This window comes from Peromyscus californicus, unplaced genomic scaffold (genome assembly GCF_007827085.1).
Source record: "Peromyscus californicus insignis strain IS unplaced genomic scaffold, ASM782708v3 Scaffold_10__1_contigs__length_136768540, whole genome shotgun sequence".
In the NCBI taxonomy this organism is placed as follows: Eukaryota; Metazoa; Chordata; class Mammalia; order Rodentia; family Cricetidae; genus Peromyscus; species Peromyscus californicus.
In genome coordinates this window covers 86,574,152-86,601,338 of record NW_026294391.1, presented here as the reverse complement: position 1 = coordinate 86,601,338, position 27,187 = coordinate 86,574,152, and the positions used below count along the sequence as shown (strand labels likewise).

The 27,187-nt window shown below is 43.0% G+C and overlaps 2 protein-coding genes across 6 annotated transcripts in view; both read left to right on the top strand.

The window, feature by feature from the left end:
• The first annotated feature begins 9 nt into the window (after positions 1-9).
• Slc25a53 (solute carrier family 25 member 53) lies at positions 10-11,790 on the top strand. Of its 5 annotated transcripts, XM_052736430.1 has the most exons (4): positions 27-137; positions 1,604-1,795; positions 7,461-7,528; positions 9,287-11,790. In XM_052736430.1, the coding sequence occupies exon 4, from the start codon at positions 9,318-9,320 to the stop codon at positions 10,236-10,238; it is 921 nt and encodes a 306-aa protein (XP_052592390.1). In that variant the 5' UTR covers positions 27-137; positions 1,604-1,795; positions 7,461-7,528; positions 9,287-9,317; the 3' UTR covers positions 10,239-11,790. The 5 variants fall into 5 exon arrangements, with proteins under 5 accessions (XP_052592379.1, XP_052592383.1, XP_052592390.1 ...); XM_052736419.1 differs by lacking the exon at positions 1,604-1,795 and having other exon boundaries at positions 10-137; XM_052736423.1 differs by lacking the exon at positions 7,461-7,528 and having other exon boundaries at positions 26-137; positions 1,609-1,795.
• The window catches only part of Tmsb15b (thymosin beta 15B), a 69,128-nt gene continuing 41,972 nt past the window's right edge, over positions 32-27,187 (top strand). The window contains exon 1 of the mRNA XM_052736459.1: positions 32-137. The gene's annotated coding sequence lies outside the window, so the exon portion shown is untranslated. The remainder of the gene's footprint in view (positions 138-27,187) is intronic.

The following is a 27,187-nucleotide window of genomic DNA, read 5'->3' as shown; positions in this document are numbered from 1 at the left end:
GCAAAGCCTGGGCCAGGATGCTAATGCCTGCCAGAGGGGGGAACCTGCTGGAGGGGGCTGCGGCAGACTGGCGCGGGAGCGGGCGCGGCGTCAAGTGCAGCTCGGACTCACGGACCTGGCCCATTTACATTTCATTCGTGAGTTTGCAGCTTCCCCTCTCTTCCCTTCTTCCTATCGCCTTCTGCCTTGGCTCTCCTCCGCTGCTTTGCGACCCGATGACTTAAACACGAGGTGGGACCGAAAGCAAGTGAACAATGAGAGTTCTTCACCTTTGTATAGGGGGAAGAGGGGTAGCATTTGCTGAGAGCTTTCTGTGTGCCAGCGCGCTTGCACAGACATCTCATTTATTCTTCTCACCAGTCTTGTGATAAAACGTCGCAGTGTGCCCATTTAACAGAGAGGGGGATATAAGCACCTAGGCAGTATGGGTAGGAAGTACAGAATTAACAGCTCACACTCAAGCCCTGGCGTCTAACCCCTCTCTGGTGTCAGATTAAGGGTTAGTGGACAAAAGCCAAAATGAGGATGAAAGGACCCGTTTAGGGCTATCTAAAATTAATGAATTGTTGTCTACAACTTACGGATGAGAAAACTGAGCCACCATGAGCTTGGGCATCTTGTCCTGTATCATGCAGGACGACGCTATTAGCAAATAAGCTAATAGCGTCGGATTTTGCTAGCCGGTCTGTGGTTCTGTTGATGGCAGTGTTTTCCTCTGTGTTGATGCCAACACTTTGCCCTGCTTGTCTGCCCAGAGAGCGCATTTTTCACTCTTACATACATCTCCACAGACTGTCTCTGCAGCTTTGCTAAGGTGACAGTGGCGCTGAGGAGGGGACTGAGAAGAGATGGAAAAGAAGAGGAAGGCAACCTTCATGATACCCATTATACCAAGGAGGAAGCTGAGGCAGTTTTCTGCTCACATTTTTTACACAAAGTTAAACCACCTGTTTATAAAAACATCAGCACTTCTCTAGGACCCCAAAGGAAATCAGGCTCAGAGATGACTTGTCTAAAATCACAGGGTGAAGCCAGAGCTTTCAGTCCAGAATTCATGCTACAAACTAAAGTATGGGTGCCCAGCTGGCTATCACAGAATGATTTTTGAGGGCTTGTTAGAAATTCGCATTCCTGGCCTCCAGTTGTGGGGATGTGTGTGGCTTTCCTGGGACTGGGGATGAAAACTGTCATTTGTATTTTACCTGCAGCTATAATTGATTCTGGGTTGTAGAGAGTCTGGGAACCGCTGTTCTAAACAGCACACCATACTGAAGGCTATCAAAAAAAATGGGCCTGCCACTTAAATGTTTGTCCATAGCCTATTTGTATGAAATTTAGTCCCAGAACAGAAGTCCCTACCTCAAATCTTTCTTGAAATTGCATGCAAAGGATTTGAACCCTTCTTTCTGATGCCATCACTCTGTGAACTTTCAGATGGGCCTGTGGCCCCCAAACAGTTAAGAACCACTGCCCTACAATCTTCAAAACATCTTCCCTTTCAACACCTGCTTGAGGAAGAAGTGTTAGAAACAAAACACCATTTGACCTAACCCACACCACAGCTCTCAGCCGCTGATACAGCTCTTTCATTTCCTGGCTTAAGGATAGGTTGCTAGGCTGCCCTTCTGCGAGCTCTTCAGGGGACTTCTCCTTTGCTGGCTTTGGCATCACTGGCCCTAAGGAAGGAGCAACTCCATGGAAACGGCATGCAAGGCTGTCCAGAGTGAATGGGCCGTGAAGCTAGAGGCTGGAAAACCTGCTCCATTTCCCTTGCCTTCTGGTTCTTAGACAACAGGTATCACTTCTCCGTGTAGCTGGTGGGTAGCTAGAAGGCCCCCTAGGCAGGGTTTGCTATCAACTCCTGATGCTTGGAAGCACAGGAACGGTTTGAAACCCTGCAATTGCTGTTGGCTTCATCTTCAACCTGCTAAGGTGTTTCACCTGTTCCTGTCTGCCTTCTTATTTACAACTGTAATGACTAGACTTGTCATGAGCAATCCAAATTTGGAAGGAAGCATCATTCGTATAGTATAATCCTCCATTGTAGTCCTTCTTTGGGGGATGGAACAGTGGGGTAGAGGTGATGGAAAGTAGAGAGTGGTGAAGGCATACAGGAGGCAGGTGGCTCACCTTGTAGAGTTAGGGGTGGGTCTGGGAGTAACTGGTGGGTGTTCTTCATACTCTTGCTTCTGTTTCCTAGAACCATGGTGTTAGACCACAACCCCACAGCAGACACTTGTTCTGTGTTTCCATTAGCTTCATCACCAAAGTAAATATTATGTTGGACCTGGTGGGTAGGATCAAGAAACTAAGGATAGACCTGAGAGTTTGGATTTTAAAAAATGAAAAGAATGGATTGTGTATAGGTTTAGATGTTGAAGCAAGAACGTTTTAGAGGCCGGGCGGTGGTGGCGCACGCCTTTAATCCCAGCACTCGGGAGGCAGAGCCAGGCGGATCTCTGTGAGTTCGAGGCCAGCCTGGACTACCAAGTGAGTCCCAGGAAAGGCGCAAAGCTGCACAGAGAAACCCTGTCTCGAAAAACCAAAAAAAAAAAAAAAAAAACAGAACGTTTTAGAGCAAAGTTACCAGCAAGGTCCATTGGGATACAGAACATCTCCTATCTCTGGCCACGAGAGTGTGCACCAAAGGATGGTTCTAATGAGGCCACATTTTCCAATTTTGACAAATGAACCTTAAAAGCTCGAAGGTTAGGAGGTAAAGCTTTCAGATGAAATAATAGTGGCTACTTTTGGCAGCAGACCTCCTCTATGCCAGGAACTTTCCATCTGTTATCTCATTTAAACTTCCCAGCAGCCCTGCTGACAGAGGCATCGCGTACCATTTTTCAAAGAAGAGAAGTGAGTGTTTCAAAGAGGTGAAGTAGCTTCTGTGAGGCCATACTACTTGGGAGTGGAACCAGTGGGATGCTAGCCCAGGGCTGCCAACCTCTAGAACCCAGGAATACTTTCCTTTTCCATCTTGACAGGGAAAGCATAAATGCATCCTGCAGGGCTAGATATGCAGTTCAGTGGAAGATTATTTTCTTAGTTTGTAAGAAACAAAACAAAACAAAACAAAACCCTGATTTTGGTCCCTAAGACTAAAAAAAAGGATAAAAGAAACCATCCTAATACAATAAAGATCCTAATACAGCCACTAGAACACGTTAGCAATTTTGTCATAATTTGATCTTAGCTGCCACCACATCTTCCCAAAATAATAAAGAAATATAAAACAATAATGATAGTAAGGTTCAGAGAATTGAAGAGAATCAGTCAAGGTCATAAAACTAAGGAATGACAGAGCACAATTCAAACCGAGTGTTGTCTGACTCCAGTGTTTTGTTCTCGACAACATACATCAGTGGAGAAAATAAATGTGGCCATCATTATGACTCCTTTCTGTTAGCCTCTGCTATATCTGTTTTTTTTGTTCGTTTTATTTTGTTATTGTTTTGTTTTTCACTACCACTACCGCCATGGGCTGTTCTGTCTTCACAGAGTATATATTCCTGAAGATTAGTCAAAACCAGAGAAGTGGCATGCAGGAATACATCCAGAGTTCTTATGGGAGCCAGGGAAGGTCTTCTTCTATGAGAATGCAAAGCCTAAACATGATGTTCTAGGAGAACTTGCCCCTATCAGCATTCATTTCCCTCCTTTAGATCTCTTCCTCAGTCCAAAACACTTGCTTCCATTCTTCCACCTAACAAGACGTGACTTATTTAAGGACTGTGTCACATTCTTTCTGAGAACAGTTTTATTAACACATGTTAATTGCACATTTCAGTGCGCTGGGAAGTCTTAAAAAATCCTATGGAGAGAGTGACTCCTGACTTTTGTAGATCTCCAGCATTTGAGTGAGGCCAGTGTATTGTTGCCTTATATGAATGCAACCTGCATCAATCATTTTGAACCATCCTTCTTATGCCCCATTACCTTCCCAATCCCTAATAATTGCTCTTCTACTTTCAGATCTACAATTTTTAAGTTTCCAGATATAAAAAGAGCATGCTGTATTTGACTTCCTGTTTCTGACTAATTTCAATTAGCATGGTAGCATCCAGGCCCTTCCATTCTGCTGCAGATGACAGATTTCACTCTTTATGGCTGAATAATACTCCACTGTACTAATCTGTGTACCTCATTTCCATTATCCATTTGTTAATGGGCACTCAGACTGATTCTGTAATAATCATTGTGGATAGTGTGGCAACAAACTTGACAATTCAGGTGTCTCTTTTGTAGGCCTGTTTTATTTTTCCAGGTATATATCAGGAGTGGAATAGCTGAACTATTGGCTTTATCTATTTTGACTTTTCTTTTTAAAGATTTATTTATTATGTAGACAGTGTTTTGTCTGCATTTATGCCTGCACACCAGAAGGAATCACCAGATCTCATTACAGATGATTGTGAGCCACCATGTGGGTGCTGGGAATTGAACTCAGGACCTCTGCAAGAGCAGCCAGTGCTCTTAACCTCTGAGCCATATCTCTAGCCCCTATTTTGACTTTTTTGAGGAGCCTTCATACTGATATGCATAGTTTCTGTGCTAATTTATATTCCCATAAAGAGTATATAATGGTTGTCTTTTCTCCACATCCTTGCCAGGGTTGAGTTTTCCCTGTCCTGGACAAAATAGATTGTCCTTATCTTTCTTCTTTGACTGTGATTATTTTTATTTTGTTTTCTAGTGTCTACCCCACTAAACTCCCGTGTCCTTGAAGACAGGCACCAAATCCTATCCATCTTAAAGCCCATAGTGATTTAACAATGACTTGAAAGGTGATCAATATGTGCAACTGAGCAAAGGACTGGCTGAGAATTCCCCCAAATGAACAGATAGATGTAGGACTGAGTCTTAGGATGCCCACCTATGATCCCCGTCTCCACTAGACTAGCCTGGGAAGTCTTGGTTGTTGTCTGCTCAGCTGATTAGGTTTGTAGACACAGGAGACAGATCATAGGTTTAGCTGACAGCTGCTCAAGGCAGGCTCCAAGCCCATTCTTCATCCCATACTTTGAAATTAATGTAAGGGGGCCAGGCTCTCCTGGAGGTTTCTGTTGAAGCTTAGAATTTATAGAAGCAAGACCTCCCCAGGCTCCCATAGGAACAGCAGATAAGTTGGAGCATACTATTTCATCTGGCTGTAGCTGGTCTTCAGGAACATGTGTAAAGACAGATAAAGAGGTTGGGGATAATCTTTTTTGATACCTTTGAAAATTAAAGTCACCAAGTCCTAATTTTCAGCAACTTTGTCACATTTTATGTTACTAATCTTTACAGCAGCCTTCTGTGTTAGACCTTTTTGTCACCACTTTGTAGCAGAAGGATGTGAGACAGTGATATTCCTGCCTTTCCCCAGATCACACAGCTAAAAAAGTGGTGGAGGCAGAATTCAGTTCTAGATTTGTCCCCCAAAGTGTCTTCAAAGAAAAATCCACAAGAAAAATATGAACTTTCTTCCCTGTGTAAAATACAGATAACTAGATTTATAAAATGATGTATGAGATATTTAAGGTAAGGTGCCTCTAAATTACTGTTCACTTTTAATCCCTCAAAATTGTTTGCATAAATGGTAAAAGGAATAGGTGGTACAAAAGTGCAGCTTCATTATCAGCCAGAGGTAAAAAACAAAACAAACCCCTCCCATAGTCAGTTTTGGGGATGACTACAGAACAATTTTCCCTGCCTGATAATTCTATAACTAAAGTAAAAGAGTCTCCAAGAGGTCATGAAATTTCTAAAGTCATATAAAATGTTAATAACAGAACCAGGGTTTATGATATGGTTGTGCCAAACCATTTTCCTTCTACTAAGTCAGACTGCCTTATGGAGTGGATGAACAGATCTTTATAAAAAGGAGGGCAGGCACTGGAGTGTTAGTGAACTCAGGGTTAGAAGATGTGCAGACTCTTTATTTCATCCCTTGTTAAGGCCAAGGTAAGATTTGGAAGGGAGATCTGTGAAATGTTCCAGGCTCCTCTAGCTGTGGAGGTCTGAGTGACCTAGGCAGGAAGAGGTAGCAGATTACCACCCCCCCACACACACACACTTTAGCTCCTGAGATATGGAAGTGAGTGTGAGAAGCCCAGAATTATTCCAGAAGGATGCAATAAATGGGTCCCTTGAACCTTTGCCCCTGGCAAGTTCTCAGCCAAAGGATCCCAGGAACACAAGCCCTTCTACTCTCCTCCTGGTCTTGAAAGTTAAGGAGGCTGAGGCTTTTGGATAACATGAAGTGCTGGAGCAGGGGAGGTGGTAATGGGCTGTGGGATGTTCTGTATGTTAAATGTATTACTCTGATTGGTTAATAAATAAAACACTGATTGGCCAGTAGCCAGGCAGGAAGGATAGGCAGGACAAGGAGAGAGGAGATTTCTGGGAAGTGGAAGGCTGAGGCAGAGAGACGCTGCCAGCCACCACCATGAGAAGATGTTAAGATACCGGTAAGCCACGGGCTACGTGGCAACTTATAGATGAATAGAAATGGGTTGATTTAAGATAGAAGAACTAGATAACAAGAAGCCTGCTGCAGCCATACAGTTTGTAAGCAATGTAAGTCTCTGTGTGTTTACTCGGTTGGGTCTAAGCGGCTGCGGAATGGCGGGTGAGAGAGATTTGTTCTGACTGTGGGCCAGGCAGGACCAGAAAACTCCAGCTACAATAATGGGCAGAGCAAAGACGATTAACTCCTCCTTCATCATCAAGAAATGAGTGTGGCAGCTGGGCGGTGGTGGTGCACGCCTTTAATCCCAGCACTCGGAAGGCAGAGCCAGGCGGATCTCTGTGAGTTCGAGGCCAGCCTGGACTACCAAGTGAGTTCCAGGAAAGGCGCAAAGCTATACAGAGAAACCCTGTCTCGAAAAACCAAAAAAAAGAAAGAAAAAGAAATGAGTGTGGCTTCAGCAAAGGGGGAGAAAATGATATTGGTGGGGGGAGGTGAAACAGGACCAGAGGGCCAGACCCAAGCAGAGCCAAGTAGGGTGATTCTAGCAGAAGCACTGGAAGGCAAGTTGTGAGTGCGGCATCCCAGAGAAGCCTGGATAGGTTGCATGTAGCAGCTGGCCCCTACTCCTCACTCGGGGCCTCAGCCTGAGCTCCCATTGTCCCTATGGAGTGGGCCATAGAGCCTACTAACATAACCCGAGTCTCAACCACAGACCACAGTGACCTAGGTTCTGTGTGAAACTTGCTGTCTACAATTGTTACTAGACTTCCTGTTTCTGCCTGCCTTCCATCCTGATCAGCATGAGCTCTCTCTGTCCTTGTTTCTACCTGGCCAGCTGTGTGCTTCCTCTCCCTGACATGCCAGCTGCCACAGCTGCACACTCCCTCTTTTCAGACTCGTACAAACCTATCCTCCCCGCTATGGCCGCCCCTCCTTCCCTCCCTTCCTTCCCCACTCTTCCTTTCCTTCTTCTGTCTTTCCTGACAAGGTTTCACTTGTTTCTCAGGCAGCTTTTGAAATTCAGTTTCAAGTGTGGTCCTCCTACCTCATCCTCCCTTGTAACTCAGACTACAGGTATGTGCTACTGCATCTAGCTCTTGTTTCTTTCTTGATTGTAAAGTTTCTTCTGTGTCGTGGTCCCCAAACTGCTTCTAATACTGCTTCTCCATGTCTTAAGATTTCTTAAGTGAGGTCTTATGTTTCCCTGGTTGATCTTGATAAGTAGTTGAGGATGGCCTTGAACTTCTCTAATCCTCCTGTCTTTACTTCCTAAGTGAAGGGTTGCACACATGCAACATTATGTACAGTTTTGGGGATCAAACACAGGCCTTCATGAACAGTAGGAAAGCACTCCCTCAACTGAGCTACATCCCCTGATGATGCTATTTTGATTATCACATATGTGGATCATGACTGGTGCTTCTGGTATGCAGTGAGCAGTAGCCAGGAACACTGATCAACATCCTTCAGTGGCTAAGACAGACACTAATAAAGAATTCTCTTGCCCCAAATGTCAGCAGAGCTCAAAATGAGAAACCCCGCTGTATTATGTAGCTATACAGATAAAAGATAAAGTTTGAAAATTGCCAGGAACTGAGCCACCTCACATGGAACTTCCAGAAGCAGCTGCTCTTTCCTTCCTTCAGTTAGGGAGGAGTAGCGTCCTCATGAGACAGCTATAGTTTGTGCGTGGTTTTAGAGTGGTAGGTGGGAGGAGGTTCTCGCCCCCAAATTTATAACCAACTTTGAAAGAAAGCTTTGTACTGCAACTTTTTACCACCTTAAAAATGTTTGGATGGGGAGAGGGCTGAATCAGTAATGGGCTTGTTCTGAAAAAGTGGGGATCCAAGCTTGGATCTCTCGTACCCACATAAACATGCCAGGCATGGTGGCACATGCATGTATCCTAGTGCTGGGAAGGCAATGACAGAACCATCTCTGGTAAGCTATTATTGCCAATTGGTGTGATCCAGGTTCAGAGATATACCCTATCTCAAAAAATAAGTTGGAGACCTGTTGAAGACAACCAGCATCAATTTCTAGCCTCTACAAGTGTACACATGCATGCGCACACACATACACATGAACGCTAACATAAATATAACACACACACACACACACACACACACACACACACACACACACCGAAAACGTTGTGGGGTGGAGCCTGTGAGTCTGGTTGTACAGTTGTACACTTGCCTTGCACACATAAGGCCTGGGTTCAACCTGTAGCATAGCAAAAAGTAGTTTTGGAAAGAGAGAAACAACTTACTTATCTAGTAGATAATAAAGTGCAAAGTTTGGGGATGGAGCAACAAACAGCTCAGCAGAAGACCAAGGTTCAGTTCTTAGCCCCATGTCAGGTGACTCAAACTGGCTGTAACTCCAGGAGTTTCAGTGTCCTCTTCTGGCCTCTTGGGTGCACATGCCCAGGCACGCACGCACGCACGCACGCACGCACGCACGCACGCACGCACGCACGCAAAGCACAAATGCACATTTTTAAAATGCAAAGTTTTGTGGAAAGAATCGAATGCAATAGGTTTTTAAGCCCTCTTTCCCCCTTTCCACGGTTTTCAGTCATAAGTTTTTGAATGTTTGAATTTTACTGTGTCACCAAATACCACAGCGGTGACTGTCAAGGGAAATCAAGTACAATTTTGATTTAAGGTTGATGAATTATTGATTTCCTAATGGCATGTCTGTTCTTAGGAACTTTCAAAAGTATTTCCTGACATGTGAGTTTCTCATGGTTCTGTGTCAGACCAAACCAGGAAAACACTTGCGAAGACATGGACATGGTCAGCCTAACTTCTTGTTTCCTTTTGCTAGTTTCTTCCATCTGCATCCAGTTGTCCTCAGCATGGAGGAGCAGAACAACTCTGCTGGGAAGGAGCTTCAACACAGGACACGAGCAGAAGTTCCAGGAAAGAAAATCTGGCACTCACAGGCCTACACCCTTGGGGCCATTTCCAACTTTATGTCTACTTTTCTGACCTTTCCTATCTATAAGGTTGTGTTCCGGCAGCAGATCCATGCTATGGCAGTGTCAGAGGCTGTGAGACAGCTTTGGCATGAAGGCCCTCAGTACTTCTACCGGGGCATCTACCCCCCTCTTCTCTCCAAGACCCTGCAAGGGACTCTGTTGTTTGGCACTTATGATAGTCTGCTGTGCTTTCTCTCCCCTGTTGGGCCCCACTCCCTCGGACAGCGCTGGACTGCAGGGCTCATGTCTGGTGTGGTAGAAGCTGTGGCACTCAGCCCCTTTGAAAGGGTACAAAATGTGCTTCAGGATGCTCGCAAGCAAGCTTGCTTCCCTAGCACCTCCAGCATTCTCAAGGAATTCAATTCATATGGGCTTTGGGGGCGGCTGTCACTGGGCTATTATCGTGGTTTCTGGCCAGTCCTTGTCAGAAACAGCCTGGGAAGTGCTCTCTATTTCTCCTTCAAGGATCCTATCCAGGATGTGTTGACGAGGCAAGGCCTGCCCCATTGGGTTCCTGCTTTGGTGTCTGGTAGTGTCAATGGAACGATCACCTGCCTGGTTCTGTATCCTCTGATTGTGCTGGTTGCCAATATGCAGTCTCATATTGGCTGGCAGAGAATGCCAAGCCTGTGGGCCTCTGCACAAGATGTGTGGGACACTCGAGGTCGAAAGATACTCCTGATTTATAGAGGAGGATCTCTGATCATTCTCAGGTCCAGTGTGACCTGGGGCCTTACTACTGCTATCCATGACTTCTTGCAGAGAAAGGCTCACACCAAGAAAGAGATGAAAGACTGACTAAATGAAGTGTGACCAGGGCATCTTTGTTCTAAGTCTTCACTCGTTGGTTGTGTATAGTATATTTCTTTGGCTTGGTTCCCTAATACAACCGTTACTTAGTATCTGTAATCTGTTGCTGCATGGGAGAAGCTCCTAACTTTTCACCTGTTAGTCACAGACAAAGCCTATCAGATTCCTTAGTCAAAGAAGGAACATCTCCCTAGTCTATACTCAGCTTCAGTAGCCTCAGAACCTGGAGCCTTTAAATAAGCTGTAGCCCAGAATAAATATAATTCCTTTAAGGATTTTTTTTTAGTAAGAGGATACTTTTAAAGAAGACCCTACTTGGGTACTGTGCATCTGAGATCTTTCTACGTGTCCTCCTGACCAAACCAAGTGGAACTCCAGTTTCAATGAACTTGTACTAGACTTGGAGGAAAACTTGAGAGATGCCTATATTTTCCTGACATTGCTCACTGCCTCTACCACAGCCACTCTTACTTCAAGCCATGGGTTCCACTTTCGGGGTACCTGCTCTGATTACAAACCCTAGATTAGGTTCACTTCAACCATCTGGTACCACAAGAACTGATGATGATGCTGGAGATGGGAATGAGGAGATTTGGTGCCTGGGAATGAGGAGATTTGGTGCCTGGATAGAACAAATAAAGGCTTTGAAGTAAGAGATTGAATTAATTTAATCACATGCCAAATAGAGAAAAATATTATTGTAGATGGTTTGTTGTTATCAGTTGGAACTATTTTTTTATAGATAGTAAAGTGATTATGTTGCCTACAAACCATTTAAGTTTCCATAAGAAACCAGGAACTAACATGACCATATCTCTTCACAATTAACTGCTAATTTTGTTGATGTGAACAACTATATAGTAACCACAGCATAATGATCTTAGCCTGTCATTCAGAGCCATTGCCAATATGGACCCCATATAACTTTCTGCACATTACGGACTGTATAGGCTAGCCAAATGCAGTGCTTTTCTCTCCCCAGACATTCCAAGATCTCACCCATGGCCATACTCTGGCCCACACTGTCTCTCTACAGGAACTGCCCTCCCCACACACTAAAAGGCCTCCAATTTCCAAAAGTCCAGCTCCATTGCTACTGTCTGTACGGAGCCCCTTCTCTATATTCCCCGACCTGAATGTGACATAAGTTTTGTGATATGTGATACCCCTTCCAGCCGTTCGTCAACATGCACTGATTCCATCCCATGTAGCCCCATGTTCCTGCTGTTCTTCAATACCTCCTACTACACTTTCAATACTTCTTGAAAGCAGGGATTCTTGTATGCATTTTTAAATCCTCCATTGTGCCTCGGTGCTCAGTAAAGTTGGTGAATTATTGAATTGATTATCAAGCTGTGATATGGTCTATATCCTCAGGGTGCTATCCCTATTACATGAAGATAATGTTACTGACTCATTGTCAATAAGACACATGCCTTTGGGATGTGTTTGTTTTCTTTTAATAGTGGATTTAGTTTTGTGCTAATGATGATGCCAATGAAAACAGTAACAATAATAATAAAATTATGTTCAACCAGAATATTTGGTGAGTTTGTGTTATTTACAACATGCTCGCTATTATAACATTAGCACCAAAATTTTACAAGCAGAATCACATTGCATAGCTGTCCTACCCCTTTTATCTCTAGAATTTTTAGTATTTCCAAGATGGCATGTGTTGCAGTTCTTGCTTTATATGTGATATCATGATAAATTCCTCAACCTGCACCTCCTCACTGAACTAAAGTTGTCCTTTATAATGACCCACATGTCTAGAGATGAGAATTCATCAGACTACTATAGGCATTAAAGACAGGCTTGTTAGGCTGTAAGAATGCTAGTCTTTGCCAAGAAGGTTAACAGAAAACGGCCTTCCTGAAGTGCTGTAGATGAACTTCCACACAGTAGATGTGAGTGGGCTGGGACAATGTTGTTAGACTTTCTTACCTGCAGATTCTGCATCCTTGTATTTAATAATTATGGCCAAATATATTTTGGGGGATTACATATGTAGCCGGAAGTTTTGTCCTCTCCCGCCCAGCACTGAGGTCCTGCAGCTGCTTATAAAATAATCATTCCAAGGCTTAATATTAATTATCAACTTGTATGACCTATGGCAGGCTTCTCACTAGCTAGCTCTTATAACTTAACCCATTTCTATTTATCTATAAGTTGCCACGTGGCCATGGCTTACCGGTATTTTCACATCTTGCTTCTCCTGGAAGTGCTGGTGTCTCTTCTGCCTCTCTGCCTTCCTTCTTCCTGTCTCTCTCTTCAGTTTCCCACCTAGCTATAACCTGACTTGCCATAGGCCAAACAGCTTTATTTATTAACCAATCAGAGCAATACATATCCACAGCTTATAGAAAGACATCCCACAACATACATATGTTTTGAACATGTGCAACTTTTTGGCTTGTTATTCATTCAAACAACACAGTATAACAATCATTTACAGAGCACTTAGCCTGTATTAGATACTATAAATGAACTAGAAATGACTTAAAATATATGGGATAGAGCAAGGCATGGTGGCACATATCTGTAATCCTTACTAGGGACGTGGGGCTGGGAGGATAAGGAGTTTGAGGGAACCGTAGGCTACACAGTTCCAGGACAGCCTGGGCTGCATAAGGTTGTGACAAGTCCTCCCCCTTCTCCACAAAATAAAATATGAACCCAAATAAAAATAAAATGATAAAATGTTATTAGTTGGGAAGTTTCATGCAAATAGAATTACACAATTTTTGAAAAATACAGGACTTCAGCAGTAACTGGTTTTGATATTCCCAGAGAGTACTGGAACCAAATCCCCATGGATACTGATGGATGTCAATGCTTGTCCACTCAAAAAAGTATAATACATACTCAGACAAAGAAAGAAAAATTAGCAGCTAGTTATGCTTATGTCTAACTTCCAGGAGAAAATATTGTTCATAAAGATGTGTAACTAGCTGAAGAGCAATAATGAGCACCATTCCCCCATATTTTTATCCAAAAGATGCATTTATCTCCAAGTACACTGTGGATTTGCCAATGTCACTGTGTCAATCCATATCCTTTTCTTCTCTCTAACAATTTATTAGAAATAAATTTGAGCTTATAGATAATTTTCATTAATAATGGTTAAAGGACATCTATATATCCTTTACTCAGGTCAACCTATTAACACCTTATCTCATTTGCTATATTATATGAGCGTGCATTCTGTCTATACACAGAGAAATATTTTTCCTAGACTGAGAATTGCATACATTTACTTTGTTTGTTTGTTTGTTTGTTTGTTTGGATAGCACTTCTCTGTAGCCCTGGCTGTCCTGGAATCTGCTCTATAGATCAGGCTGGCCTCGAACTCAGAGGTCTGCCTGCCTCTGCTTCCCAAGTGCTGGGATTAAAGGACTACACCACATTGCCTGGCCCATAATTCATTTTCAATGTTTCTAGCTATAATAGTCATATATTCAAGTTCTTTTAAAAAGACCATCTTTTATCTCTATGATAATTCTATAGGGCTATAGTTGAGTGGTAGAGCCCTTACCTAGCATCCTAAAGGATATCCCCAGAACCCCAAAATAAATAAATGCATAAAAATGTAGCTATTGCCAAATGATTTTTGACCCCGGATCTCTAGCCCAGGCCAGCCTTGAACTCCGTATATAGGATAGCCTTAAACTTCTCATCTTCCTGCCTCTATCTTCCAAGCTCTAGGTTGCAGGTGTGCACCACCATGCCCCATTTATGTGGTGCTGGAGATAAATCCTTGCATATGCTTGGCAAGCACTTTAACTGAGCTACAGTGCCAATCCTGATTGCTAAATATTATAAAATGAAAACTCACATAACATGTTTTAAGACTAATTCGTGGTAATTGTTTAAATTTACTCTAATCACTTTATGCATACTTGAGTTCTAAACGTGTACATTGAAATTCGAAGCTATGGAATTATAAATGAAGATTTACAACCAAAGTGTGGCATAACTTACGTGCTTTAAAAAAAAATGGTTCATGTAAAAACCTAGGCAATATTGTAAAATTACGTAGACCTACCAATTTCTTCCCACTTAAATCTTTTCAGAGAAATTTAAGGCTGCGATTATTGTGTTGTGAATTTAAATGTCAACATTAATATTGCATTTTGTGATGATAATCTAGCCATTTTTATGATATTTGAAAAATTACTTTTAGGACTTGAGATCAACAAAATAAGGAGTTAATAAATATGGGTTTAAAGACTCATTAAATTCAGAATTTAACAGCAACGTACAAGTGGGCTAAAATAGGCAAAAATATACAAAATATGATTCAGCCATAAGGAATTACAATGTGCGTACATAAACACAGGTGTTTCTGGGATATTTTTCTAAGAATGGAATTACTACTTTGTGTAGTGTGCACACTTCCAATTTAACTGAATGCTGTCTAACATTTTCTAACACCATGCACGAATTTCCACCCTTACAATCCATGTTTAACAGTTTCTGTTGCGCCACCTGCAGGCCAATATTTGGTATTACTTGACATTATTTTTCCAACCCAGTGGAGCTTAAATGAAGTCTCCTGCTTTGACACTTCTGATTATCAATACTGTTAAGCATATTTTCAAATGCCTGGTGGACATTAGGATTTATTCTTTTGTGAATCATTTATTCAAGGATTTTGACAGTTTCTCCTGTTGGATGTTGTCACTTTTTCAAATTTATTAATGGGAGTTATTTCTTCTAACTTCAGTCTTTGGTCTTTTATGTATGTAAAAGACAGTCTTCCTCACTTGGTCACTTACTTTGTCATTGCCTTTATGTTTTCTTTTGATAACTATAATATGTCACATTCTTAGTCTGTTCTTTCTGCGGTGATTTGTGTGTTTCCCCAAAGAAATCCTTCTTTGAATATATATTCTTAGGTTTCCCTTTCATATTTATTTCTCCAATATACTTGGAATTATTTTGTGTAAAATGTAAGGGCACTGGCTGGAGATAGAGTGCTTTCCTAGCATGGAAACACTATGAAGCTAGAGGTCCATTTTCATATTTTCTTGATAAATATACAGGCATCCTAATATCATGTGTTGAAAAGCCTTTTTCTCCATACTCATTTGTGATGAAATCCTACCAAATATGAAGCATTTGAGCCGGGGAGTGGTAGCACATGCCTTTAATCCCAACACTTGGGAGGCAGAGGCAGGCGGATCTCTGTGAGTTTGAGGCTAACCTGGTCTACATAGTGAGTTCCAGGACAGTCAGGACTGTTTCACAGAGAAACCCTGTCTCAAAAAACCAAACTAAACAAAACAGAAATGAAGCATTTGTATATTCTTCCAACAACTTACAGCCTTGCTGTTCTGTCCCACTGTTTTCCATGTCTGAGTTTGTGCCATCCTGCCATTGCGTTATTACTGCAGCTTTAAAAGGAAGTCTTGGGCTGTAGTAGGGTAAGTCTTCCCACATTCTTCTTCCTCCAGAGTTTAACTGTTCTCACTGTCTACAAAAACAAGCACAGAGATTTCATTTTCTCCAAAAGATGCTGAAACTTTCGTTTTAGCATAAGTAGCTATATTTATGGGCTATGGCTACAATTCTGTGGTAAAATATCTATCATCCAGCACTCAAAGACCCTCTGCCAATCTTCAACACCATGACAAAGAAACAGAAACTACTATTTTAGTATGAACACGTTTGAGAATCTAATTTTAATGTTTCTCAAAGTTTCATGTTATTTAGTTATATATGTGTGTGCGCGCATGTGCACAACATACTTATTATTTTATCTGCGTGTGTGTGTGCATGTGTTCATGAATGCATAGGCAGTGTACATGTGTGGATGCCAGGGCACAACAAATGTCATCCATCTTGTTTTTTCTTTCTAAGACAAGGTCTCACGTTGGCTTAGCACTTATTAAGTAGCCTAGGCTGGCCGGCTGGCCAGTGAGTCTGAGGGATCAGCCTGCCTGGTGCCAAGATGAAAGGTGTGTGCCACTGTAACTGACTTTTTTCGTATGTGCCCTTTGGGAACTGAACTTGGGTCCTTATGCTTGTTCAGCAAGTACTTACTGACCTAGCACTCAGCCCCTTCCTCACAATTTCAGAAATGCTTTGGTTTTATTAGTCTCTCCTCTGCCCCCTCTCTGGTGTGTGCATGGGGGGGGGGGGTCAAGGTTGAATGTCTTCCTTATTGATCCCCACCTTACTTCTGGAGACAGGATCTCTCACTAAACCTAGACGCTCTCCAATTTGAACAGACTGGCTTTGCTAACAAACCTTCGGGATGGGCCTGTCTCTGCTACCAGCACTGCTGGTACTGTTGTGGATTGCCCCAGCTGGCCTTTTTTAATATTTTTCTCTTTTTTAAATTTTATTTTGTTTAAATAACACCTCTTTCACTTGTTTTACATACCGACCGCAGTTTCCCCTCCCTCGTCTCCTCCTGCCCCCACCCCTTGCTTCCCATCTACTCCCATCCCCTTCCACATGGCGCTAGGGATCCAAAGTCAGTTCATTGTGCTTGCGCAGCAAGAACTTTACCCAGTGAGACAGCTCCCCGGCCCTCGTTGCTCATGTTTTTACAAATGATTGACAACAAAGGACATATTCATGAAAGAATTATGTTTCTTACAAATAAAGCGTTTCTCTTTCACTTCAAGAATATATATATATATATATATATATATATATATATTTGTCACAGAATCAGAAGTAATCAAAGCAAAAATTTGACATAATAATAAGTCACATTAATCAGCATGGAAACTTTGGCCATTTACCTCTCCTTTAGATCCAGTGGACTACAGCTCTCATCAACCTATGCGAATAAGATAAGATGCACACAGCTACAGTAAAGAGGAGGTTCCTTTTTCAAAACATGAGCTAACGGACACACCCACCAGGCTGTAATGCAACTTAATTTTGTAAGTGAATGCAAATCAGACATCTACGGTCTCCCTGTATAGCCCAAGCTGGTCTGGAACTCATCATCCACCTGTTCCAGGCTCCTGCACACTGGGATTCCAGGTGTGAGCCACTGCAGACACTACTGCACTGCTTTGCCTAGCCATACACTGATGAAGCTGTGATCGGCACTTAGAAGCTGAATATGCCAAACAAGCATTGACTTCTTTCTTAGTCCCACGAGGGAACTAAAAGCTGGATGGAAGCCCAATACCTCTGCCTTCATTTGGTATAGCTGCCTCCTTTACGCTGCTGAAGGCACAGACATAAATGATTGTCCTTAGCCTTTTCTCTTGAGTCACTTTGGATTTCCAGAAGAACATAAGCACCCATGACAAACCGCCCTGATGACAGAAATTATCCATGATGTACCTGAGAAGAAGTAACCATCATCCGAGGACTGTGCTGGTTTGAATGAGAACGACCCTCATAGGCTCATACGTTTGAATGTTTGTTTCTCAGTTGGTGGAACTGTTTATGAAGGATTAGTATGACCTTGTTGGAAGGGGTGTGGCCTTACTAGAGGAGGTGTGCCAGTGAGGGTGGGCTTTGAGATTTCAAAATCCCCTGCCAGGCCCAGTCTCCCTCTCTCTCCCTCCTGCTTGTGGATCAGATGGAAGCTCTCACCTACTTCTCCCACAGCATACCTGTCTGCCTGCTGCCATGCTGTCCATCACGATGGTCATGGAGTAAACTGTAAGCAAGCTCCTAACTAAGCACTTTCTTTTATAAGTTGCCTTGGTTACAGTGTCTCTTCATAGCAATAAAACAGTAACGAAGGCCGGGGGTAGTGGCGCACGCCTTTAATCCCAGCACTCGGGAGGCAGAGCCAGGCAAATCTCTGTGAGTTCGAGGCCAGCCTGGTCTACAGAGTGAGGTCCAGAAAAGGCACAAAGCTACGCAGAGAAACCCTGTCTCGAAAAACCAAAAAAAAAAAAAAAAACCAGTAACTAAGACAAAAACCCTCCCCATCTCCCCGGAAGCAATGAGGACATTTTAGGGACACCTTGTGAGAAAGAGGCTGAGATAATTATGGGCAGATTTACACCTTAACCAGGACAGTGAAATTCCAATTTTCCGTCCATTTAAACCTAAGGCTCACTGTCCTGGCTAGTTTTATGTCAACTTGACACAAGCCGGACTCCTTTCCTTGTTCCTCCTCTCAATGTGGCCACATTCTCTGCTTCGCACCAAAAGAAAAAAACAAAGGAGAGAAAAATAAAATAAACCAATGGGTTTCATTACAAGAAAGTAGTGGTAATTCTGAAGATTCTTCTGCCTTTATAGAAATTAAAAATACCTTGTTTGGATGATGTTTTATCATCCTTCAGGGTTGCTCAGTGAAAATACGACCCAAAGGCAATAGTCAAGGTAAAGAGTCATCGGCGCCCTACATTTTTGGCACACACAGTAATAACATGAAGGGGTACTCAGTGCCCATAGCAGGCTGTCATTCTCAACAATACTCCATTATGAACTGAACATAGGATGAGGAGTATGTCATGACAGTAAGTTGTCAGTCTGTCTCATATTAATCCACAAACTGAATAGTATTCTAACAAATGCTGTCAACAGGTTTTTGTTTTGTTTTGTTCTTTTGGTTTTTCCAGACAGGGTTTCTCTGTGTAGCTTGGAGCCTGTCCTGGAACTCACTCTGCAGACCAGGCTGACCTCAAACTCACAGAGATCCGCCAGCCTCTGCCTCTTGAGTGCTAGATGAAAGGCATGCGCTACCACCACCTGGCTAACAGGTCTATTTTTTAACACAGATTTTTTTATAATTTACTTTAATTTTATATATCAGCCACGAATTCCCCTGTCCTCCCCCCCCACCTTCCCCCTAGCCCACCCCCCATTCCCATCTTCTCCAGGGAAAAGACTCCCCTGGGGATTCAGTTCAACCTGGTAGATTCAGTCCAGGCAGGTCCAGTCCCCTCCTCCCAGGCTGAGCTAAATGTCTCTGTATAAGCCCCAGGTTCCAAACAGCCAGCTCATGCACTAAGGACAGGTCCCGGTTCTACTCCCTGGGTGCCTCCCAAACTGTTGAAGCTAATCAACTGTCTCACTTATCCAGAGGGCCTGATACAGTTGGGGGCTCCTCAGCTATTGGTTCATAGTTCATGTGTTTCCATTAGTTTGGCTATTTGTCCCTGTGCTTTTTCCAACCTTGGTCTCAACAATTCTCATTCATACAATCCCTCCTCTTTCTCACCGATTGGATTCCTGGAGCTCCACCTGGGGCCTGGCCATGGATCTCTGCATCTGCTTCCATCAGTCATTGGATGAGATTTCTAGCACGACAGTGAGGGTGTTTGGCCATCCCATCACCAGAGTAGGTCAGTTCAGGCTGTCTCTCGACCATTGCCAGTAGTCTATTGTGGAGGTATCTTTGTGGATTTCTGTGGGCCTCTCTAGCACTTTGCTTCTTCCTATTCCCATGTGGTCTTCATTTACCATAGTCTCTTATTCCTTGTTCTCCCTCTCTGTTGTTGATCCAGCTGGGATCTCCCGCTCCCCCAAGCTCTCTTTCCCTCGACCCTTGCCCTTCATTACCCCCACTCACGTCCAGGTTGTTCATGTAGATCTCATCCATTTCTCTGTCATTGGGAGATCCCTGTGTCTTTCTTGAGGTCCTGTTTTCTAGATAGCCTCCCTGGAGTTGTGAGTAGCAGTCTAGTCATCCTTGTTCCACATCTAGTATCCTCCTATGAGTGAGTACATACCATGTTTGTCTTTCTGTGTCTGGGTTACCTCACTCAGGATGATTTTTTCTAGATCCATCCATTTGCCTGCAAACCTCATGACATCATTGTTTTTCTCTGCTGAGTAGTACTCCATCGTGTATATGTACCACATTTTATTTATGCATTCTTCAGTTGAAGGGCATCTAGGTTGTTTCCAGATTCTGGCTATTACAAACAATGCTGATATGAACATAGCTGAACAAGTGCCCTTGTGGTATGATTGAGCATTCCTTGGGTATATGCCCAAGAGTGGTATAGCTGGATCTTGGGGGAGATTGATTCCCAATTTTCTAAGAAAGCGCCACATTGATTTCCAAAGTGGCTGTACAAGCTTGCATTCCCACCAGCAGTGGAGGAGAGTTCCCCTAGCTCCACATCCTCTCCAGCATAAGCTGTCTTCAATGTTTTTGATCTTAGCCATTCTGGCAGGTATAAGGTGGTATCTCAGAGTCGTTTTGATTTGCATTTCCCTGATGATTAGGGATGTTGAGTAATTCCTTAAATGTCTTTTAGCCATTTGAGTTTCCTCTGTTGAGAATTCTCTGTTTAGTTCTATAGCCCATTTCTTAATTGGACTGTTGGGCATTTTGATGTCTAATTTCTTGAGTTCCTTATATATTCTGGATGCCAGCCCTCTGTCAGATGTGGGGTTGGTAAAGACCTTTTCCCATTCTGCAGGCTGTCGCTTTGTCTTGTTGACCATGTCCTTTGCTTTACAAAAGCTTCTCAGTTTCAAGAGGTCCCATTGATTGATTGTTTCTCTCAGTGTCTGTGCTACTGGTGTTCTATTTAGGAAGTGATCTCCTATGCCAATGCGTTCAAGACTACTTCCTACTTTCTCTTCTAGCAGGTTCAGAGTAGCTGGATTTATGTTGAGGTCTTTGATCCACTTGGACTTAAGTTTTGTGCACGGTGACAGATATGGATCTATTTGCAGCCTTCTACACATTGACATCCAGTTATGCCAGCACCATTTGTTGAAGATGCTTTCTTTTTTCCATTGTACAGTTTTGGCTTCTTTGTCAAAACGTATATATTCTTAGGTGTGTGGATTAATGTCAGGGTCTTCAATTCTATTCCATTCATCCACATGTCGGTTTTTATGCCAGTACCAAGCTGTTTTTATTACTGTAGCTCTATAGTAGAGCTTGAGGTCAGGGATTGTGATGCCTCCAGAGGTTGTTTTATTGTACAGGATTCTTTTGGCCATCCTGGGTTTTTTGTTTTTCCATATGAAGTTGAGTATTATTCTTTCCAGGTCTGTGAAGAATTGTTAACACAGTTTTTAAAAATCGATTCTTTGGGAATTTCACATTGTGCACCCCCATCACACACGTTTCCAAGTCCCTCTGTATCCACTTCATCCTTGTAGCATCTCCTTCTAAAGGAAAAAAACTTAAAAAGAAATAATAAAAATGAGAAATAAAAAATACAAATACAAATGAGGATATTAATTAAAAAGAAAAATAAAAAACAAAGCAACAAAAAAATTACTTTGCTCCTCCATCTTTCCCACCTCTTCATCACCTCTTCATTCACCTAATGGTACTGGGAGCTGCTGTGTATCATGTAGTATAAGCTTCTGTCCAAACAGCTTTACTTGCAAATGTTCATCGTGTCATGTGTTGTTGGTCAGGTTCAAGGCTTCTGGCCTCTGGCACACCATCAATACTGGGCCCTCACCTAATCTCCTCTCAGACATCCCTGAGTCATGGAACTCCTGCAGCTATGGTTCTTCATGCTTTCCAGCAAATCATAGATGGAGAAGATGCCGGGGAGTGCAAACTCAAAGTCCTGGATATGTGCCTATGTGGTAGCTGAGTTGGTCAGTTGGGTGGCTGGTACCACCTCCCTCAGGTGAGGGGTAGAGCTAGCTTTCCCAAGTGCAGTGGCCAGCTCTCCTATGAGGGGTGGAACCAACTCTCCAGTGCCAAGGTCATTGGGATCCAAGATCCACTGTCCCAGGGCTGGCAAGGGGTCAAGTCTCTGATGGAGGAGGCTCTCCCAGGGCCAGTGAGGGGCTGGGCCAGCTCAGCATGGCCCTTGTACTTCAGCATATGGTTCAATACATGGTTCACACAGGCCCTTGTGGTAACACAGGCAATGGACATCAGCACAGACCCCAGCTGCAGCAGAACCATGAACACAGAAAGGGCCATCAGCAGTAGCTTGGGCCCAGATGTCACCATGGCCCTGAATGGAAGCACAGGCCTCCTGTATTGGCATACGCCCAGCAGCAATGTAGTCGCTAGACTCCAAAATGGCCCCAGGTGTGGGCCCAGACCCCGGTGGCAACATGACCCATGGATATCAACACAGACCACGGCTGTGGTAGGACCATGGCAACCATAGCCCAGATACTATGGTGACAACACAAGATGCTCAAGATCTGTATGGCCCCAGCAGCAGCATAACCCTCAGCTACCAACATGGCCTCAAGTATCAGCTCAGATCCCAGGTATTTGCATGGTCCATGGTGGCAACTGGAGCCATGGACATCAATGACCCGTCCCGCGGGTCAGGTTATTGGGGAGACCCGAGGAGGCACCTCCTGAAAGATCAATGGGGGCGAGAGAGAAAGGAGACCAGGCGCATAAGGGAAGACAGAGTCAGTCTGAGTCGCGTCAAGGTCTCGTTTATTGACTGGGTATTGAGGCTTATAAGCAGGGCTTCAGGCAGGGAGGGGGAGCAGGGGAAGCAAAAGGAGAGAAGAATGGAAAATTCCTAAGGAAGGGTGAGGTCGCTTTGGTCCCAGGCCCCTGCAGCTGGCTGATTAGCACGTACTCCAGGAAGTTGTACAGCCTGCGGTTAGGCCAGGAACCTGTTTTTGCAAGGTTTGATAAAGTAAGGAAGGTCACACAAAATTCAAGACACAGCTGTCCGGAGTTGGGCCCCAACACATCAACACAGATCCTAGCTGAGGTAGGACTGTGGACCCAGACATGGCCCTCAGCTGCAAGTTAGATAAGACATCTCCATTCCCCATCAAGTGGAGGACAAACAGGCCCATTCCACACTGCCTTCACCTCTTCAAATCTGCCACTCTCTACAGAACATGAACCATTCTGCCTCGATCTCTCTCCCATACCCCACTATATATTTGCTCAGCATAATGATGTAATTTCTGTATAGAAATTTTGAGCTGCGAGTTGCATTGTTTCACCCCCTTGTATACAATTCTGCATTGACAGGCAGGAACAATATAAAAAAAAAATCCTCCTAGTCAAAATGCAATCTCAACCAAGAAACAGAGGCCCCATCAAGACCCTATTGATCCTCCAGGAAGGGTCAGAGGAGCTGCTATTGCCACTGTGCCCTTGCACCACTCTGTGCCAGAGATGCCTACCATTACCAAAGAGTCCACCACCATTTGTATCTCCATCAAAGCTTGAGAAACCCAAATCACTGGGAAGGTGCCTCTGTTAAGCCCAGAACCAGCATCCTGCCCTCCATATGTCACTTTGAGATCAGGGGCCCTCTGAGTAGATGGCACAATACAGAAGCATCCAGGGAGGACAGGTTGTGTCTTTATTACCAGCCTTTCTCCACTACCAACCTGTTCAACTGGAAGCACCATACCCCCCATACTCTATGGAACTTCAAGCTACTACAGACTTTGTAGAGTCCATCTTTCTCCCCACCTGTAGATTCCCCATCTAGAGTGGCTACCACCAGCTCCCACTGACTCTTTCCAACACCAAGGAGTGGCAAACAGTAATGACTGAGGCCTGGAAATGGTTGGTGGTTTGTTTCCCAGCAGGAAAGTTAAAGGCAGAGTCATGGGTCAGGGACCCCCTTCCAGAACAAGATCACCAAAACAAAACAAATTCAGACGGTGATAGAGCCAACTTGGAAAGACATTAATAGACTCATCCAGAAGAACTGAAACGAGCAGCAAGGGAACCTACCAACATGTCAAAAATCACTGATATCCTTCAAAATCCAGAAGAGAGTCTATCTGATTTCTGTGAGAGACTATGTGATACAATCTGCCTATATATCTGCTTTGACCCTGAGACTTCTGAAATTGAATCAATGAATGATGAACACTGCTTTACTGTGCCTGGCACAAGGTGATATTCTAAGAAAGCTACAAAAACTTAGGTAGGGATTTGCTGATATGAATAGCATCCAACTACTAGAGGTAGCCAATAAGGTGTTAAAAAACCAGGAACAAACTACAAAAAGAGAAACAGACAAAAAGATGAAACAAAGCAGCCCTCCTGGTGACAGGCACATCTGAGCCCAGACCAGGGCAAAGGAGAGCAAGGCCCAAGCCTCATAGTCCCTTTCAGAAATACCCATGTGTTTACTGCAAGGAAATCATGGACTTGAAGAATTAATGTTCCAATAAACTTACACTATGGGTGAAAACAAAGGACCAGAGGCCAAAGGAGGACCATGCTCCATGCCAGGCTGAGTGCCACTCCCCTTGCCACAGCAAACTTCACTGGGCTGGCCAGTTCATAAATTTTAGCTTCTGTTTCTAGTTTAAATTTGTCTCAACAGGTCTCTACTTGTCTGGTAGACACCTCCAAGCTTCAGTTGTTGACTACACTGCTCCAGATGACTATGAGCTCTGGACTTGCTAAAAGCTGACATAGACCAGCCCAGCCAATGTTATTGTTCCCTGTCTCTACAGCTGGGTCAGATAGTAACATGCTTCTGACAGATGCCCCATGCCCAGCCTTTGACTAGCCTTTCAACCTTTTTGGTGCCCTGAAATGGTGCCCCAATGCCAGCTTGAAGCAGTTCCAGAAGAGACTATGTTGTCCCATGTTCTCTGCCTAAAATAGGTTGAAATGCTGGATCAAAAGGAAACTCCCTGGCATAGGGGCAAGATGGCCAACTATAATACCCATTGACATAACAGGAAAATAGGTTCAGAATTGTCAATTGATAAATTTATTAACTGAAATGGCTCTGTAGGAAGATAAAACACTTGACTTTCTTTGTGCAGAACCAAAGAGATATTGTATAAGATTATAATCTGGTTGTACTCAAAGATCAGAACTACAGGGCCTAAAGAATGGCAACAGATACAGATGTTGCTGCCCTAGAAAAATCTGTTAGCTAACAGTTCTTAGGTCCCAATACCCTTGAACCCCTGGACAGATAGAACTCATGATCTGGTCCTGTCATTGGTACTTGTGAAGGGGAGAAATGTGGGGGGGGGCACCAAAACAGCTTGACCACATAGCTGCTGTGACAGGCTTAGAGGCCCAGACATAGCTTCTGGCAGGCAACACCTGGACTCAGGAAAAGCCATAAGCTGGCTCCACCCAGTGGGGCCTGAATCTAAGAGGAAATACCTGACATTCCAAGCATTCCCTATACCCCTAGACAAATGTCAGCCAATCAGGGTCCCAAATCCTGGAAATCCCCTCACCCCAACCTCTGCTATGATAAAAACCCCACCCTGCCTGGGTTCTGGACTCTCTGCTCTCACCTCTGTGTCAGACAGAGAGTCTAAGCTCTGAGTTTGAGAATAAAGGCTCTTTGCTTTTACATACAGGATTCAGTCTCTGTGGTGGTCTTTTGGGGGTACCCGCAATATGAGCATAACAGACTCATTATGCAGAGAGAGGATTATATTTTGGAATAGATTTTCTTAGCTCACAGTAAAAAAAAAAACAAAAACAAAAACAAAAACAAAAACCTATATAGAAAAGTTTCTGAACTAATCATAAAGGGAAGATTAAGACTTCGTCAATTGTCAGGTATGGATCCAGCTGAGATTGTGGTACCCTATACCAATACTGAAATTAGGCAATTGTGGGAGATTAATGATGATTGGTAAAAAGCTTGTAGTAATTTCTTAGGAAAAATTAACAAATATCCAAAAAGTAAGAAAATTCAGTTCATAAAAAAAACCTGAATGAATTCTTCCCTGCATAATAAAAAGAGTACCTATTTCTGGGGCTCTTACATTAAGAAACACTATGTTAATAATATTAAAGAAAAAAGTTTCTATTACTTGACAACAGGCTAAGGAAATCATAAAAATCTGTCCTGCTTGTTCTTTTTATAATCAGGTTCCTTTACCTGCAGTAACTAATCCTAAAGGTACACAAAGGAATGAAGTTTGGCAAATGGATGTATTTCATTTAGTAGATTTTGGAAAATTAAAATATGTTCATCGTACCATTGACATTTATTCTGGGTTCTAAAAGGCATTTGCTTTAAGTTCTGAAAAGGCAGATTCTATAATTACACATTTATTAGAAACAATGGCTGTAATGGGCTTATCAGCACAAATTAAGACTGATAGTGCCCCAGCTTATGCTTCCAGTAAAATGAAACAATTTTTTGCATGCTAAAATATAAAATATGTTACCAGGATACCATACAAAACTACAGGACAAGCAATTTTTGAAAGATCCAATCACATTCTAAAAGAGATGTTTGCTAAACAGAAGGGGGATATGAGGACCCCCAGAGATAGACTGCATAATGCCTTACTAATTTTAAATTTTTTAAACACCAATGAAACAGAAAAACATTTGAATTATGAAAAGAATTGCTGAATTGAGTCAGCCCATGTATTATAATGTTTTAACATCAAAATAGCCCAGGGGAAGTGTTAAGGCCGAGGTTATGCTTATGTTTCCACAGGAGATAATAAATTGTAGATTCCATTGAAATTGATAAAAATCAGCCATGAGCAAGAGACATCTCCAAGATGATGCAGATGCAGCAATGCCTCTGCCCAAGTTGAGACACAGGAGACCTTTGCAACAAACAACTAATCCTTCCACCTGGGGACAGCTTAAGAGTTTGTGTGATAAAGGAGAGACAATACTTTGCATGACTCACAAGCCTCTAAATGCTACAAACTTACTTCTTGCCATGCTTTCCATGGTAACGGTGCAGGTAAAAGGGATGGATCATGATTTCTAGGCTTTTATCCCCAATCCTCCAATTAACTTAGCAGTAAGTTGGGCAGATATGAATATTCCTGTAATGGTTTATCTTGGCTACCTGGTCCTTATGACAACCGAGGTCCTGCTCAGCCAATGGAGGAGGGTAAAGTGTTTGACAATTATACCGTTGGAGTACAAGGAATTCCTATTTGCATGGGAAATGGAATTCAATACCTAAAAATAACCTCTAAAATATGGTTATTCATAGTCAATACTACCCAAGATTATCATAATAAGCTTTATATGCTTCATGCATCTGGTTTTAAAGGACAAGAGATTAATGCTACTAATTCCGTAAATCTACCTTTCTGAGAGATGAGGGTTATCA